This window comes from Carettochelys insculpta, chromosome 6, assembly GCF_033958435.1.
Source record: "Carettochelys insculpta isolate YL-2023 chromosome 6, ASM3395843v1, whole genome shotgun sequence".
Classification (NCBI taxonomy): Eukaryota; Metazoa; Chordata; order Testudines; family Carettochelyidae; genus Carettochelys; species Carettochelys insculpta.
Window position 1 is genome coordinate 115,486,711 of NC_134142.1, and position 13,411 is coordinate 115,500,121.

General features: G+C 40.4%; 1 protein-coding gene across 2 annotated transcripts in view; it reads left to right on the top strand.

Annotated features, from left to right (window-relative positions):
* LRP5 (LDL receptor related protein 5) overlaps positions 1–13,411 on the top strand; it is a 236,755-nt gene that overhangs the window by 86,107 nt on the left and 137,237 nt on the right. For both annotated transcript variants that reach the window (XM_074997919.1, XM_074997920.1), the window contains exon 3: positions 8,091–8,288. In XM_074997919.1, coding sequence (XP_074854020.1) covers positions 8,091–8,288 — 198 coding nt within the window. The remainder of the gene's footprint in view (positions 1–8,090; positions 8,289–13,411) is intronic.

A 13,411-nucleotide genomic window follows, 5' to 3' on the forward strand; every position in this document is an offset into this window, starting at 1 on the left:
TGCATGGCCTGAGGCTTGATCTCTTGCGGAATAGTGCGTCCGTTCATGATATGTGGTCGTAGCTGTGGGCATCATTCTCTCTCAAGCTGGAACCCTTTTCATATAAAATAAAAGGCATCTGTTGACCCTGATGAAGACACCCTACCTCCTTGACTTGGAAACTTCCTTCTCAGCTTCATCTGAACCTGTTGAGCTTCAGGCTAGGCTGCAAGGCTCATCTTGTCATGAGTGATTTGAGGAGGAAGGTGTTGCTCAGTAGTTATGTTTTACAGAGGATTTTGTTTTGTATGCTGTATAATTTAATTAGTTTCTGCTGAACATGCAGGAGACTGCTGCTCATTTTATATTTGGGTTTAGTTTTAAACAATGTTTGTGGACACTTCTTGCTCCTTTTTGTCTACGTTTATAAATCTAAATATATTAATGATGAGTGAGGGGCTGGTCTAAGCTGTTCAGTATAATGCAAAGTCATTTTTAATTTGCAGGTTTCCAACTGGGCACAGTAATTGATTCTTGAGTCTTCTGAAAAAATTCTCACTGGAAAGGTGGTTTCTTTTAAAAAGAATTACCATACAATTAATCTAGCATGAGTTTGTGAAGCTAGGACATTTTGGCATCAGCATTATTGCTTCACCCAAAATACATCATTTTAGAGCAGCAGTGCCTGATCACAGTGGTCTTATTTAGGTCAGGATTTGGAAGATGTTAGTTGACATGTTAGGCCTAATATAGGCCTGGTCTATGCCTAAATCTTAGGCTGACTTAACTGTTGCTCAGGGGTGTAAAAAAAAAGAAGAAAAAAAAGTTATTGAAAGTTTACCATTGATTTCATGGGAATTTGAATGTGGCCATAGGAAGAATGCTTTGCACTTCACTTTCTTCTGCTGAGGATCCAGAAGTATTTTTGAAGCTTCAGAATTATTCTCTATGTTTACATCTTTTGTATGAACTCAAATTACAAGGAAGGAAAAAAATCCACATGAGAAAAGAGGGAAAGAGTAAGAATTTGTAATCCAGAAATAACATTTAATAAGGGATACAATAGGGCATTATTAAATAGTGAATTTGGGAAGTACTTTTATGGAAGATTGGAGTTTATCCTTTCTAAAATTCTAGGCTGCAGGAGCATCCAATTAAATTAAAAGGCAACAAATTAAAAACAATGCATGGAAAAACTTTGTATGTGTACTCACCTCTCTACCCTGCCCCTCGCCTTCCCCACCCGCCACCATAATTAGCTTGTGGAACTCTGATGACAGTTCTTGAGGCTAGTGGCCTAGTGGGATTCAGAAGGCAATCTGACATTGATAAAAAGCATCTATTTACTGGCTTTGCATAGTGTTTTAAATGAGGTTGGTGAGGGTAGTAGCTTGTCTTTTATGGGTAAAACTTCTGTTCGTGAGAGAGGCAAGTTTTTTCAGTTTACATAGAACTTACAAGCTTGTCTCGCTCACCAACAGAAGGTGGTCCAATGAAAGATATTATCTCATCCGGGTCTCTCTAATATCCTGGAACCAGCACAGATACAGCGCCACAACCTATGAAGTGTTTAAATTGGCCTATACAATAGCGCAGTGCAGTCTGCTTCTATCAAGTAGCATAATTACATATGGCCACTTAATAAATTGATCTGTCTCAATCCCTCTATCACTCTTCAACACCATAGAAAAAAGTGGAAAAGAAAATACTAGTGTCCACAGGTTACGTTAGGTAAAAATAAAAAAGCAGTCCAGTAGTACTTTAAAGATTTCTTCAGGCAGATGGTCTGAAGAAGTGGGTCTGACTCACGAAAGCTCATCACCTAATAAATAATATTGTTAGTCTTTAAAGTGCTACTGGACTGCTTTTTTGTTTTGATTGAATATAGACTAACACGGCTATCTGTTACTATTAGGTAAAAATGTATGGGATATAAACTTACATGTTTTGTGAAATAGGCCAACTACTAACTATTCCGTGTTAGAAAGAAAATGTCCCTCCACCGACGTGTTTTTCTAGATTGGCCATCATGGGATTTTATTTTTTCTTTTTTGAACTGGCGTGGATGGCTGGTGATATGATACTGGACTAGTTGGATGATTGGTCCAGTATGGTTTGGCAAATTCTTGTTTTTCTATTGTATTTCCTTGAAAACTTCCTGTGCTGTTGAAGAAACTAAAGCATTTGTTTTCTCTGGGATTTAAGAGGTGGAGCAAGGTAATTTAAAATTTACCCAGAGTTTGCAGAGAGAACCCTCCTAAAAGACACCAGATCCATGCTGTGGAAGAAATAACTTTTACTCTTCATCTTTTTGGGAATTTTGAAACTGCCTGATATTTTTCCCTCCCCCTTAAGTCAGGCCTTTCTTCATTACATGTTTCAGCAGGAAATATAGTTGATTTCTAACTAGGAGAGTAATACAGGAAGACTTGAGTTGTCTGAATGTGTGCATGTGGGAAAACAAAACCAAGAAAAGGCCAGTCTGTCTCTTCTCCTGCCTCCCGCTGCCCTCCCTTGATCGCTTTTCTTTTTGTTCTAAGATAAATGCAGCTCGACAGTTATTGAATTACTTTTAAGACCTCTGGACAGGACTGTGAGTGAATAGTAACTTTTAAAAATGTCCGTGAAATGGTAAGAAACTGGCACCTGTTTGAAAATGCGGTAATCCGTGTTGCCTCATGAGACAGATATTTGTCTTCACTTTATTATCTTGTGTCTTTGAAAATGTGACGCTTTATAGACAATTTTCATTACTTATTTGAACAGAAGACATTTGCTACAAATCATACATTGGTGCTCCAATGGACTGCACTGCATTTGAAACCAACATTGTTTTTAAGTGTATCTGTCATGTTGTTACTTCAGATCATACCAATCATAGTAAGCTCATGCTTGAATTTATTTCCTGTTCGGTACATTTTGATAATCACTGTTCAGTTGCTTTAGGGACACTTCACCAAATTTATACCATGTTTCTTTCTCCGGTGCTTTGTTGTGTCCCATGTGATACAGCAGCTAGTCTTAATATTTTTGTTTTGTTTTATTATATTGAATTATATATATTTTATCAAACATTGTTATAATTTTTTTATACCTATAGTTGGAAAATGGTTCAACTCCCTGGATGTTGTGTTAAATAAATTTTTTTATTAAACTAGTTGTAAATTGAAATATTTGTTGTTGTTTGGTATTTAGACACATCCAAAATATATAGGCCAATGATCCTAGGTGTTTAAAATGCACCTACTCTAACACAGTCCTTCCCCCAAGGAGCTTGCAGGCTGAAAAGACAAAGCAGACAAGGAGTAGGAGAGAAGGCAGTATGATTAATCCCATTCTGCAGATGGTGAACTGAGATTGACGCTGTTGGCTTGACAGTTTTACGAGTTATAATGATATAACCCCCTCTTCCCCACTGTGAACACCTTTATTCCAGTCCGTAGAACGCCATTTTCAAATTAGCTTGAATCCCTTTCTAAAGCGATTTAAGTTTAGAAAAAAAAACAAACAAAAAACCCTCTTGTACATCAGAATTCATCTGGCCACACCGGCAGGTGAGGACTGGCATGACCAGGACTATTAGCATAACTCTAGGTTAAGTTTGCATTGCAATAGGTACAGAAAGAACCAATAGCAGGTTTACGATGGTGCCAATAGCTCCATGGCACCGGGCCCAAGCTCAGAAGGTGCCACCTCACTCGTGTCCTCTGCTCCTGCTGCACTGTGTGTGTCTGTGCAGAGCAACACTTGAGTCCAGCATGGGAGCCAAAGGCCAACGATACTCTGGGAGCTGTAGTTTGGAGGCTTGGCCAGCTCCATGCTGAGAGAAATGGAAGGAACTATATTTCACAGTATGGAAGCACAGGGAAGGGACTACATTTCCCACCATGACCTCAACAGCTACCAACAGGAAAGGGTGTGGAGAAGCAGTGAGACCCATGTGTAGCAGCTTGCTGCAAATGGAGAGCTGGCTGTTAGGAGGAGGTGGCACTGTGACTGAGGAACGTGTGTCCCAGGGAGAAAGCGGCTTTGGCTCAGATCTCACCCTTAGAAGACTCCCCCATTGTGGAATAGGGATGCTGGTGACCTCATCTGGCCACCCCAAAAGAAGGAATTGGGTGCACAGAGTGAAGAATACACCTCTGTCTAAAGCTTAGCAAAGGAGGTTTGTGGACCCCACCAGGAGAAGTTTTTCTACTAGAGGGCCTAGGCAGTTTTAGGTACAATACAAGGCACGTAGGAGGATTTGACTTAGTTTCCACTTCTGAGATGTGGAAGCTGAAACTGGCTTTTCTTTTCCATATTTATATAATATTCAGAAGGAGAACTGAGCACCTGCCTTCCAGCTTTGAACACCTTCAAAATCAGGAGTGCTCACATTCAGTCTGGGCGGCTGTTGCCTCATGTCTCCCAATTCAGATAATAATCCACTGCAATTTGCTGTAGAAAAAGTAGGATAAAATTGAGCAACAAATGCTGGCATCTTCCCAGTGCCAGCTAGGGCTGGAGGTGCTATTTTCAACAGTCATTGCCATTTTTTCAAATTTTTCTTCCTTTAAAAATGACCATAATATTGCATTGACAAATTCCCTACAGAAATGAAGTGTGTAACAAAAGAACAAGAAAGACACCTTAAGTTGCCCTTCTTACGTGGTGACAGAGAGATAGCTGTGTTAGTCTGTATTCTATCAAAACAAAAAAGCAGTCAAGTAGCACTTTAAAGACTAACAAAATAATTTATTAGGTGATGAGCTTTCATGGGACAAACCCACTTCTGAAGAAAGTGGGTCTGTCCCACGAACGTGGGTCTGTCCCACGAACGCTCATCATGTAATAAATTATTTTGTTAGTCTTTAAAGTGCTACTTGACTGCTTTTTTGCTTTGACTTCTTACATGGGAAATTCTTACAATATGGATCTGGATATCTGACAACCACACAATCTAGAAATTGTTCCACTTCACTGCAGTTCCGTAACTATTCAGGAATCCATCCTATGTTCGTTGCACAGCCAGAATTCCTACAGAATTCAGATGTGCTGTCCTTTTGTAACTGCACTACCTGATATTTTCAGCCCTTGTGAACTAAGTAGTTTTATATTTAATAATTGGGTGGGAAGCAGCTCAGAAAAAGTTAAGTGCTGCAGGAGGTGTTATCTCCTGTTACAATAATAAACCAGTACAGCATAGAATGCACTTTGTTGCTAGAGTCTAGAATAGGTCCTTTGCTTCTATATACATAGGCCATTAAAGACAAGGAAAAGGCTCACGGGAACAGATTTTGGGTGGAACTGGTTATACAAGGTTAACTCCACTGTCTTCACAGGGTCCCAGTTCCACAGCAGAGGGGGCCGCATGAGTCTTGCTGCAGAGCTGCTGTTCGCAGATGGGAACCTTCTGTCCACCCAACCTCCAAAATAATTCAGGCTGCACTTCCTGCACGATTGTGTGCTAGCTGAGGGGTATGTGTGACCTGGGGGCCCCTGCTGCAAATGATGGGCATCTCAGTTCTTTAAAGCCATGGCTCAGAGGAGGGAAGCACCAAATTGCAGAGTCTGCAGCTGCCTAGGGCTGGCACTGTATGGTTCAAGCATACTCAGCCTTGGAATTGCCACCCTTCCAATAGCTTCTAGCAGCCACTATCTAAGTCTGGCCTCTGGCAGTTGGCCCCATGGCTGTAGCCAGAGAGGCTGCAGGTGGCCCCATGACTACTAGGACCATTAAACTAGGAGCAGATAGAAACTGGAGTTAACCTCAAGGAACAGAGTCCCCAGTAGGAAAGGAATGTCACGGGGGAGCAGGAAAGGGAAAGCAGGTCAGGCTTGTGGGGGAAGAATAGCCCCAGCTTCTGGGAACCACACCCAACATGGAAGAGAAACAAGCACACGGAGGGGTATTGGGACCACGTATTAGACTAGTAGGTAGAGTAGAAGGAGAAAGACAGGTGACTTCCATTTCCTAGGAGCTAAGTGCTCACTTTGGGGACATGGTGTTTCCAAGTGGCTTGCTCATTTGACAGATCAGTGCTCGGGTAGGAATTTGTCAGTAGTGATCAGGTAGCTGCTGGCTGTGGAACACTGAGTTGAGACCAGGGGCCACATACAGCAACTGATGAAATAGCGTGGTCTTGAAAACATGGCTATAGAATGTCTGTATGTTATAGGAGATATAGCAGTGGGGATTTTGCCCTGATCACTATGAAATTTCTGCTCACTGTAGACATAAGTAAACCATCATGGGTGTGTCGTTCAATAAGAAAAACTGAGGGCTTAGGAAAGAAACTATGTATGGCGTTACATATAGTCATGCAGATTTGTGTGATCAAAATGAAAAATGTCTGAGTTCCAGCACCGACTGTCTTAGCATGGTCACACCAGGCCCATACTCAGAAGGAGATAATGGCTACGTGGGGGCCCACAGATATATGTAGCTCCAAGCCCATAAAATGCAGTTCCTGGAATGAACTTTCCAGTTTGGACAAGACCCTTATTTGTCTGAGGTCACAGTGGAAGTATAGCGGACTCAGGAAACAAATGTGTATATCCTGAGTCCCAGTCCAGTCCTATCCTTGGAGCTATGTGCTTGGCCTCCTCTCCCACTCTGAGCTTCATATCTTCTGTCAAGCAGCTCCTTAAGCCTGGAATATTGTTCCTGTGTTCTTCTACTCTGTACACTTTTATTCTCTTACTTCAGATCCCTCTTTAACATGCTCCTGCCCCCCATAAGCTATCTCCATCTTTCTGGTTGTCACAGAAACCACAGGAAAACAATTAAGTTCTAGCTTCATTAAGGGAATGCAGTATGTGTTTCCTGTTTGAAAGTGGCTTTATCAGGATTTTATAATAGCAGTCCACTCAGTCTAGGGCAGCGCTACTTTGTTACATGAGGACAGAAACAACTGACAGTTTGTTTTGTAGCTGTAGCCATATACTCAGATGGTTTGTCCTTTGTTTTTCCATTTCACCATTTTCCTTTCACATGCCCTTCAAGCTCACACTTCATTTAAACCACGGGAAGGGAAATATTTCTTGCTTCTCATTTGTTTTTTCAGAGTTAGAATATAGAATATGCATATTGAATTAAAAATGAAATATAAATAGAAGGTGGAGTAAGAGAGCTTTCACGTGGTGCTGCCCATGTTCCGGATTCTGTGCTGTTGTGATGACCTTGCTGATAAAGCAGAGCAAGGGTTTGCTTGTTTTTCTTCATAGTACTTTAGGTCAGGGTGAGCAAACTTTTTTACATCCGGCCCCAGATTTCATCCCCGCAATTAGTGGGGGGCCCCCAACCTGTCTAACGTAATCCAAACTGATGGAAATTTCATTTATGTTAATATGAAAAAAAAACCAACCCTTTTTGGCATGTATAAGAAAATAAGTATTAGTAACTTTATTATGTAAATGTGAATATGCATACATATAACCAGTAACATATTTCAGCATTTTTAATTAGATGGATGAGCCTGAGACCCAGCGGCCGATTCTGCTGTACCCCCTTATGAAATTTCATGCCTTCCCAAGGGAGCTTGCCCCTCACTTTCCACACCTCTGGTTTTGGTGATAGCAAAATCATAAAGTCCTAACTGAAGGTAACAAGAATCCTGAATCAGAGCCTGACTATGAACAAAAGGAGGTTCTGACTGTTACAAATACAAATTTTAAAACGAGATATAAATGGAGTAGAAAATCATTCAGTTTTTAATTTTATTTAAAGGAGTGCTGCAGTTTACCCTCATTCTTTCTTTGGGGTCTACAGACTAACAAAAGTTTGAGTGCAGTTACGATGACTGCATGTGCAAATTAGACCACTGGGTACACAATTGACTGCTTGCATTTGTCAAGGTGATTTTAGTCTATGCTATTGCAGTAGCCGAGTGTATGAATGAGGCACGCTGTTTCTACTGATTGAGAAGATTGAGAGGTGAGTGGTAATATTTCATACAAAGTGGAGAGTTTTTTTTTAAGTAAAAGCTTTGGGGGTATTTCTGTAATTATGCCACTGTACAGTCATATTAAAAATAGTACTTTAAACTTCAGAAAAAGATTGCTACTGTTGATCAGTGAGCATTTTAACTTAACATGCACATTTGTGTTTTTTTTGTTTTTTTTTAAAGGTACATGTACTGGACGGACTGGGGTGAAACACCCAGAATAGAGCGTGCAGGAATGGATAGCAGCACTCGGAAAATAATTGTTGATTCAGATATTTATTGGCCTAATGGACTCACGATAGATCTTGAAGAGCAGAAGCTGTACTGGGCTGATGCAAAGCTAAGTTTCATTCATAGAGCAAATCTGGATGGTTCCTTTAGGTATGTTTCCTGTCAAGTCCCAGCATTATTCGGATAATTATTTTATGATTATCTCCCCCCCAGCTAGCCAGCTACAGAAATCCTTCACACCCTTTCAGCATTAATGAAAGCATCCTTTAGCCTTCTGTAAAGTTTCTCTTGCAGCATGCCAGACCAGTCATCTAGTCTGTGCTAGTCCAGAATCTGAACCCTCATGAAGAATGCTCTGCCAGTCACTCCTTCCCTTTTATTAGAGAGGGGAGCTGCTAGAGCAGGGGTGAGTGAACTTTTTATGCTGGGCCCCACTTCTCAACCGTACAATTAGTAGCATCCCCCAGCCTGTCCAATGTAATCTAAACTGATGGAAATTTTGGTCATATTTCTATGAAAAAAAGCCGTTTCCGCATGTGTAAGAAAAGTATGTAGGATGTAAAAGCTTTGGTAATTGGCATATAAATGTGAATACACATACAAGAAAACAGCAGAGTCTTGTGGCAGCTTACAGACTAACACATATTTTGGAGCATAAGCTTTCGTGGGCAAAGACCCGCTTCATCAGATGCATGACTCGTGTTAATCTAAAAGGTGCCACAAGACTTTTTGTTGTTCTTGAAGCTACAGACTAACACGGGTACCTCTCTGATACAAGAAAATAGTAACCCATTTCAACATTTTAATGAGATGGATGGCCCTGAGACCCAGCAGTTGGTTGTGCTGTGCCCCCTTATGAAATGTCACTCCCCACAAGAGGGCCCACCCCCAACTTTGCACACCTCTATATTAGAGCATTTCTGCTGTCCACATCTGTTGCTGTGTCCCAGAGAGAGTGAAGCGATCTTTCAGAGAAGATGCTCCTAGGCTTGTTACAACTTTTTCAGTTGTAACCAACAACTCAATCTACCCAGAGACTGATTTGCAGATTCTGGTCCACTGGTGTCATTGTCGTCCAGTAAGATGCCTCATTCAGTAAGCATGCATTCTGCACCAGTTTTTCTCCGAATGGCTTTAAGGCATAGCCATATGTGCATATGCCACATTAACAAAAGGCCCTCTGTGATTGAGAGAACCCAAAGCATGCCACTTCCATATAAAAGTACTTTTATCCAGTTATTTAGGCCTCAGACTTTGGCATCCAAGAAGTCTTTTTTAGACATTCTCATATCCTTCTGGTGAACTGTGCACGACAGAAGTCAAGTGATCAACTGTGAGTAGTTCATTACCAGATGGAAGGATTCCATGTGCTGCTACACTCTGGGGGCCAACTGGCTAAGTACCAGTTGTGCGGAAAAGTATTTGGGGATTGAAGTAGATGAGAAAGTGGATGTGATTTGTGACACTATGCCCCCATATTTTTTCATGGAAATATGTTTTTGAATATGAGTGTGTGCAACTTGAATATACTTTATACAATACGGGGCAAATAACTTAATTATTCAAGAGCTTGTTATGTGTATATTCTATTTGTTTGAATGTACCTTTCTTGCATGTGAGAGTTTCTCCCATTGACCTTCCACCATGGGAACAGCAGCAAAAATCAACATAAGATATGTCAACTCCAGATATGTAGTTTTTGTGGCTGGAGTTGCAACTCTTAAATCTATTTCTTCCCCTATTGTAGACTTGGCCTCAAATGGAAGAACACTGCGCAAAGACCCACAGTTACTGTAGTAGGTGAATAACCTCTTCTTATTGAGGGCCTAAGAACTGTAATACAAAGTAAATGGGGAATATCAGAAGTCCAGAATAAAGCTCTCTCACTATAGCATGTGTTTGTGTGCACATATGTATCTGTAAAATATTTAATTAGAAATATATAAGAATTCGAAGTCCACAAAGCTATTGATCAAGACAAGTCCTCAAGGAATAAACCATTCTTATTTCTGTTTAAATCACACTTGATAGAGAAATAAAAGTATATAGAAATCTGAGAAAGCCATATACTATTGAGACTGGCTAACCAGCAATTCCAGTATTAAAGGATTCAGGCTTCTGTTTGAGAGGAGACTAGGAATTTACTGAAACTCCAGTAGGTGAGAGGTTTTGGAAGTACCAGGAATGATACTCTTGAGTGATGGGTTCTGCCTCTGCAGAGGAGCCACGTGGACCTGGGATACCACTGAGCCTTCCTAATTCACCAGTCTGGGTTTCCACTTGGTATTGGTGCGACAAAGCTTCAGCCTGCACTTTTACCAGCAATATAGGGATAGGGGCCTACCCAGCTTCAGAAAGAAAGAGCGGCTGAGATCTGCTCTACATGGCACAACTTCAGCTGCGGAATTGCCTAGCAGCTCAAGTGCGCATGCCCGGCTGTATGGTAAACCTAAAATTATACCACGAGGTGCTGTGCAGAGATATGTACAGTGTAAGCACATAAAATTAAGCCACTACTTCTATTTTGAGAGAAATATGTACAGCTTTCTGCCCTAAGTTTATGATTTCCACATACACTTTAGCCAAAACAAAAACAAGTTTATTAACTATAAAAGATTTTTAAAGTGGTTATAAGGCATAGCAAAGAGACCAAAGCAGATTACCTAGCAAATAAAATAAAAATGCAGTCCAGGCTTAATATACTAAAGAGATTAGATTTGAGAAACAAATGTTCTCTCTAGTTATTGATTTAGGCAGTTTGCAGAGATTCTTGATTGTAAACTGCATTTGATTGCAGCTTAAAACTCGAAATTCTCCTTTCACAGGCTAGTAAGCTCTCTAGCATGGATTCAGCCTATCTCACCTCCTCATTTCAGTCCTTGTTTCTCGGGTGTTTCGAGCAGTCTTAGTGTGGGGGGAGGGGAGGGAGAGGGAGAGGGAGTCAGTAATGGAGACTCATGATGATATCATACACATGCCTTAAATAGCTTTTGCATATGCTGGGAACTCCTTTTTTTCCATCTTTAGTTCCCATTCCTTCCAGTATAAAAATACGTTCACTAGCATTGTGATGGCGCCTCATACCAGGTAACTTGGTCACATGCCCCTGAAGTATTAGAGCAGACATAAATTAGAGGCTGTTTGTAGTATTCTCAAGAAGTACTAAGGGGGGAGATTAGCATCTTTTAAAACCTATAGTTCTCCCTATTGGCCCTTCCCAGCCATCCACCTGGACCAGGAGTCTGCAGCCTGTGGCTCTTTAAGGACTTTGTTGCGATTCCCCACACTGTAATTGCAAAAAAACAAACAAACAAGAATACCCTCCTGATTATTTTCTATAAATAGTGGATGTCTAAAAGCCCAGCAGTGAACAACTCGTATCTAAATAGAAAATATGTGGTCTCAAAACATTGGATAACTCTCCCTTCAATATGTGCAGTGTTTTGTGGGCTATAATACTGTATCTGTGTTTTGATCTTGTTGCTAATAAAGCCTTGATTTTGAAAAGGAAAAGGACTCTTGCGGTATTCCTGCTGTGAAGGGCAACATGCTTTTTAAGGAAGAATACTGAAATTAAATGTGGAGTAAAACTGGCCTAATAAACGTGTTCAGAAGTGAAAGTCAGGAAGATAATAGTACAAATACACACACGTAAAATGTGAGGAAATGGAATAGGTAAAAAGTTTGTGAACATCCTGCAGTAAGCATGTATTGCATTAGAAGTCATTGTGTGTGTGCCCTTCGTAAAATAGGGGTTAAAAATTATGGTTTGATGTTGTTATTAAGGACAGACGCGTATTCACATGCATTGCGGCTCCTGAATTATTGAGTTTTTACTAAATTCAAAAAATGGATCTTCTTGCTATTTTGGTTGCCGACCCCTGATTGAGACTGATTGTACACTGTGTAGTATGTTTTCCCCAGGTGTAAAACACGTTTACAATATGTGTATAAATGATATTCTTAATTTCAGAGACCAAAATGATACATGCATACACATAGGATAGCCATATTAAGTAACAACAAGAAGTCTGGTGGCACCTTTGTAGACTAACAGATATTTTGGAGCACAAGCTTTCGTGGGCAAAGACCCACTTCATCAGATGCATCTATGAAGTGGGTCTTTGACCATGAAAGCTTGTGCTCCAAAATATCTGTTAGTCTATAAGGTGCCACAAGACTTCTTGTTGTTCTCAAAGCTACAGACTAACACAGCTACCTCTCTGATACGTATTAAGAAAGTCATAACATTTTCAATGATGCATCCCGTGTCTTCTCTTGCACAAAATACAGTATAGTTATGGCCTAATTATATCACTGTAATAGTGTAAATATGGGGTGTAATGCCAAAACTTGCTCTTAACACCCCAAAATGTTATATCAGATGCCATAAGTGATGACCTATGTTTTCCTTTTTTCTTTTAAGATTCAGCACAGGTGTTCTTCCTTTAATATCCAAGAATTTCTCTGAGAAGTATCATCTGTTCTTGTTGAGATGAGATGGTATGGGATAATTAAAAGAACAACACCTGGGCACTTGTTTCAGTCATTTCTTTGTTGTAATGGAGAGAGTGGAGCCTTGATGAAGAGTCAAAAGAAGAATTGGAAGCTTATCGCATAGACTTGGGCAATGATGCCAGATATGACATGAGGACAAAAATAATAACTAGCATTTTAATATCAAGGGGTGTTTTGCAATCGCTGTGTCTTCTAGGACTCAGTTGTCAGACATTATTCAACTATGTTAGAGGACCTTGACGTGGCCTTGCAGGGGTCTCTTCATCACTGAATCGGAGCTCTTGTTGCTATGAAACACAATATATTTTTGTTTCTTGATTGCCTGGCATATTCCCAACTTGACAGCTATGAAGCAGTCATCGTCTAACTTCACAGTTACAAATTCTGCATATACTTTTATTGCATACATTTGTAAGGTGCCCTCTGGTATGGTGTCTGGGTGTATTTTACGTGGAATAAACTGAGCTCATTAAATATATATACTTAAAGTCAATGGAGTGGGCCATTCTATTAAAGACCTGAGAATTTGTATTCTAGAGCACAGAGAATTTAAAAAGAGATTACAGCAAGAAAACTGTGAATTGGAGTTCATATTCAAATTCGACACATTAACTTGTGGTATGAACAGAGGCAACAATTACCTAATGCATTACAAGGACTTCTTCCCTTCCTTTGATGCTTGTAATTATCTCAGGCAGGACACTTAACATTCCCCCCACCCCTCACCCCACCTCCTTCAGTCCTATTTGATTTGT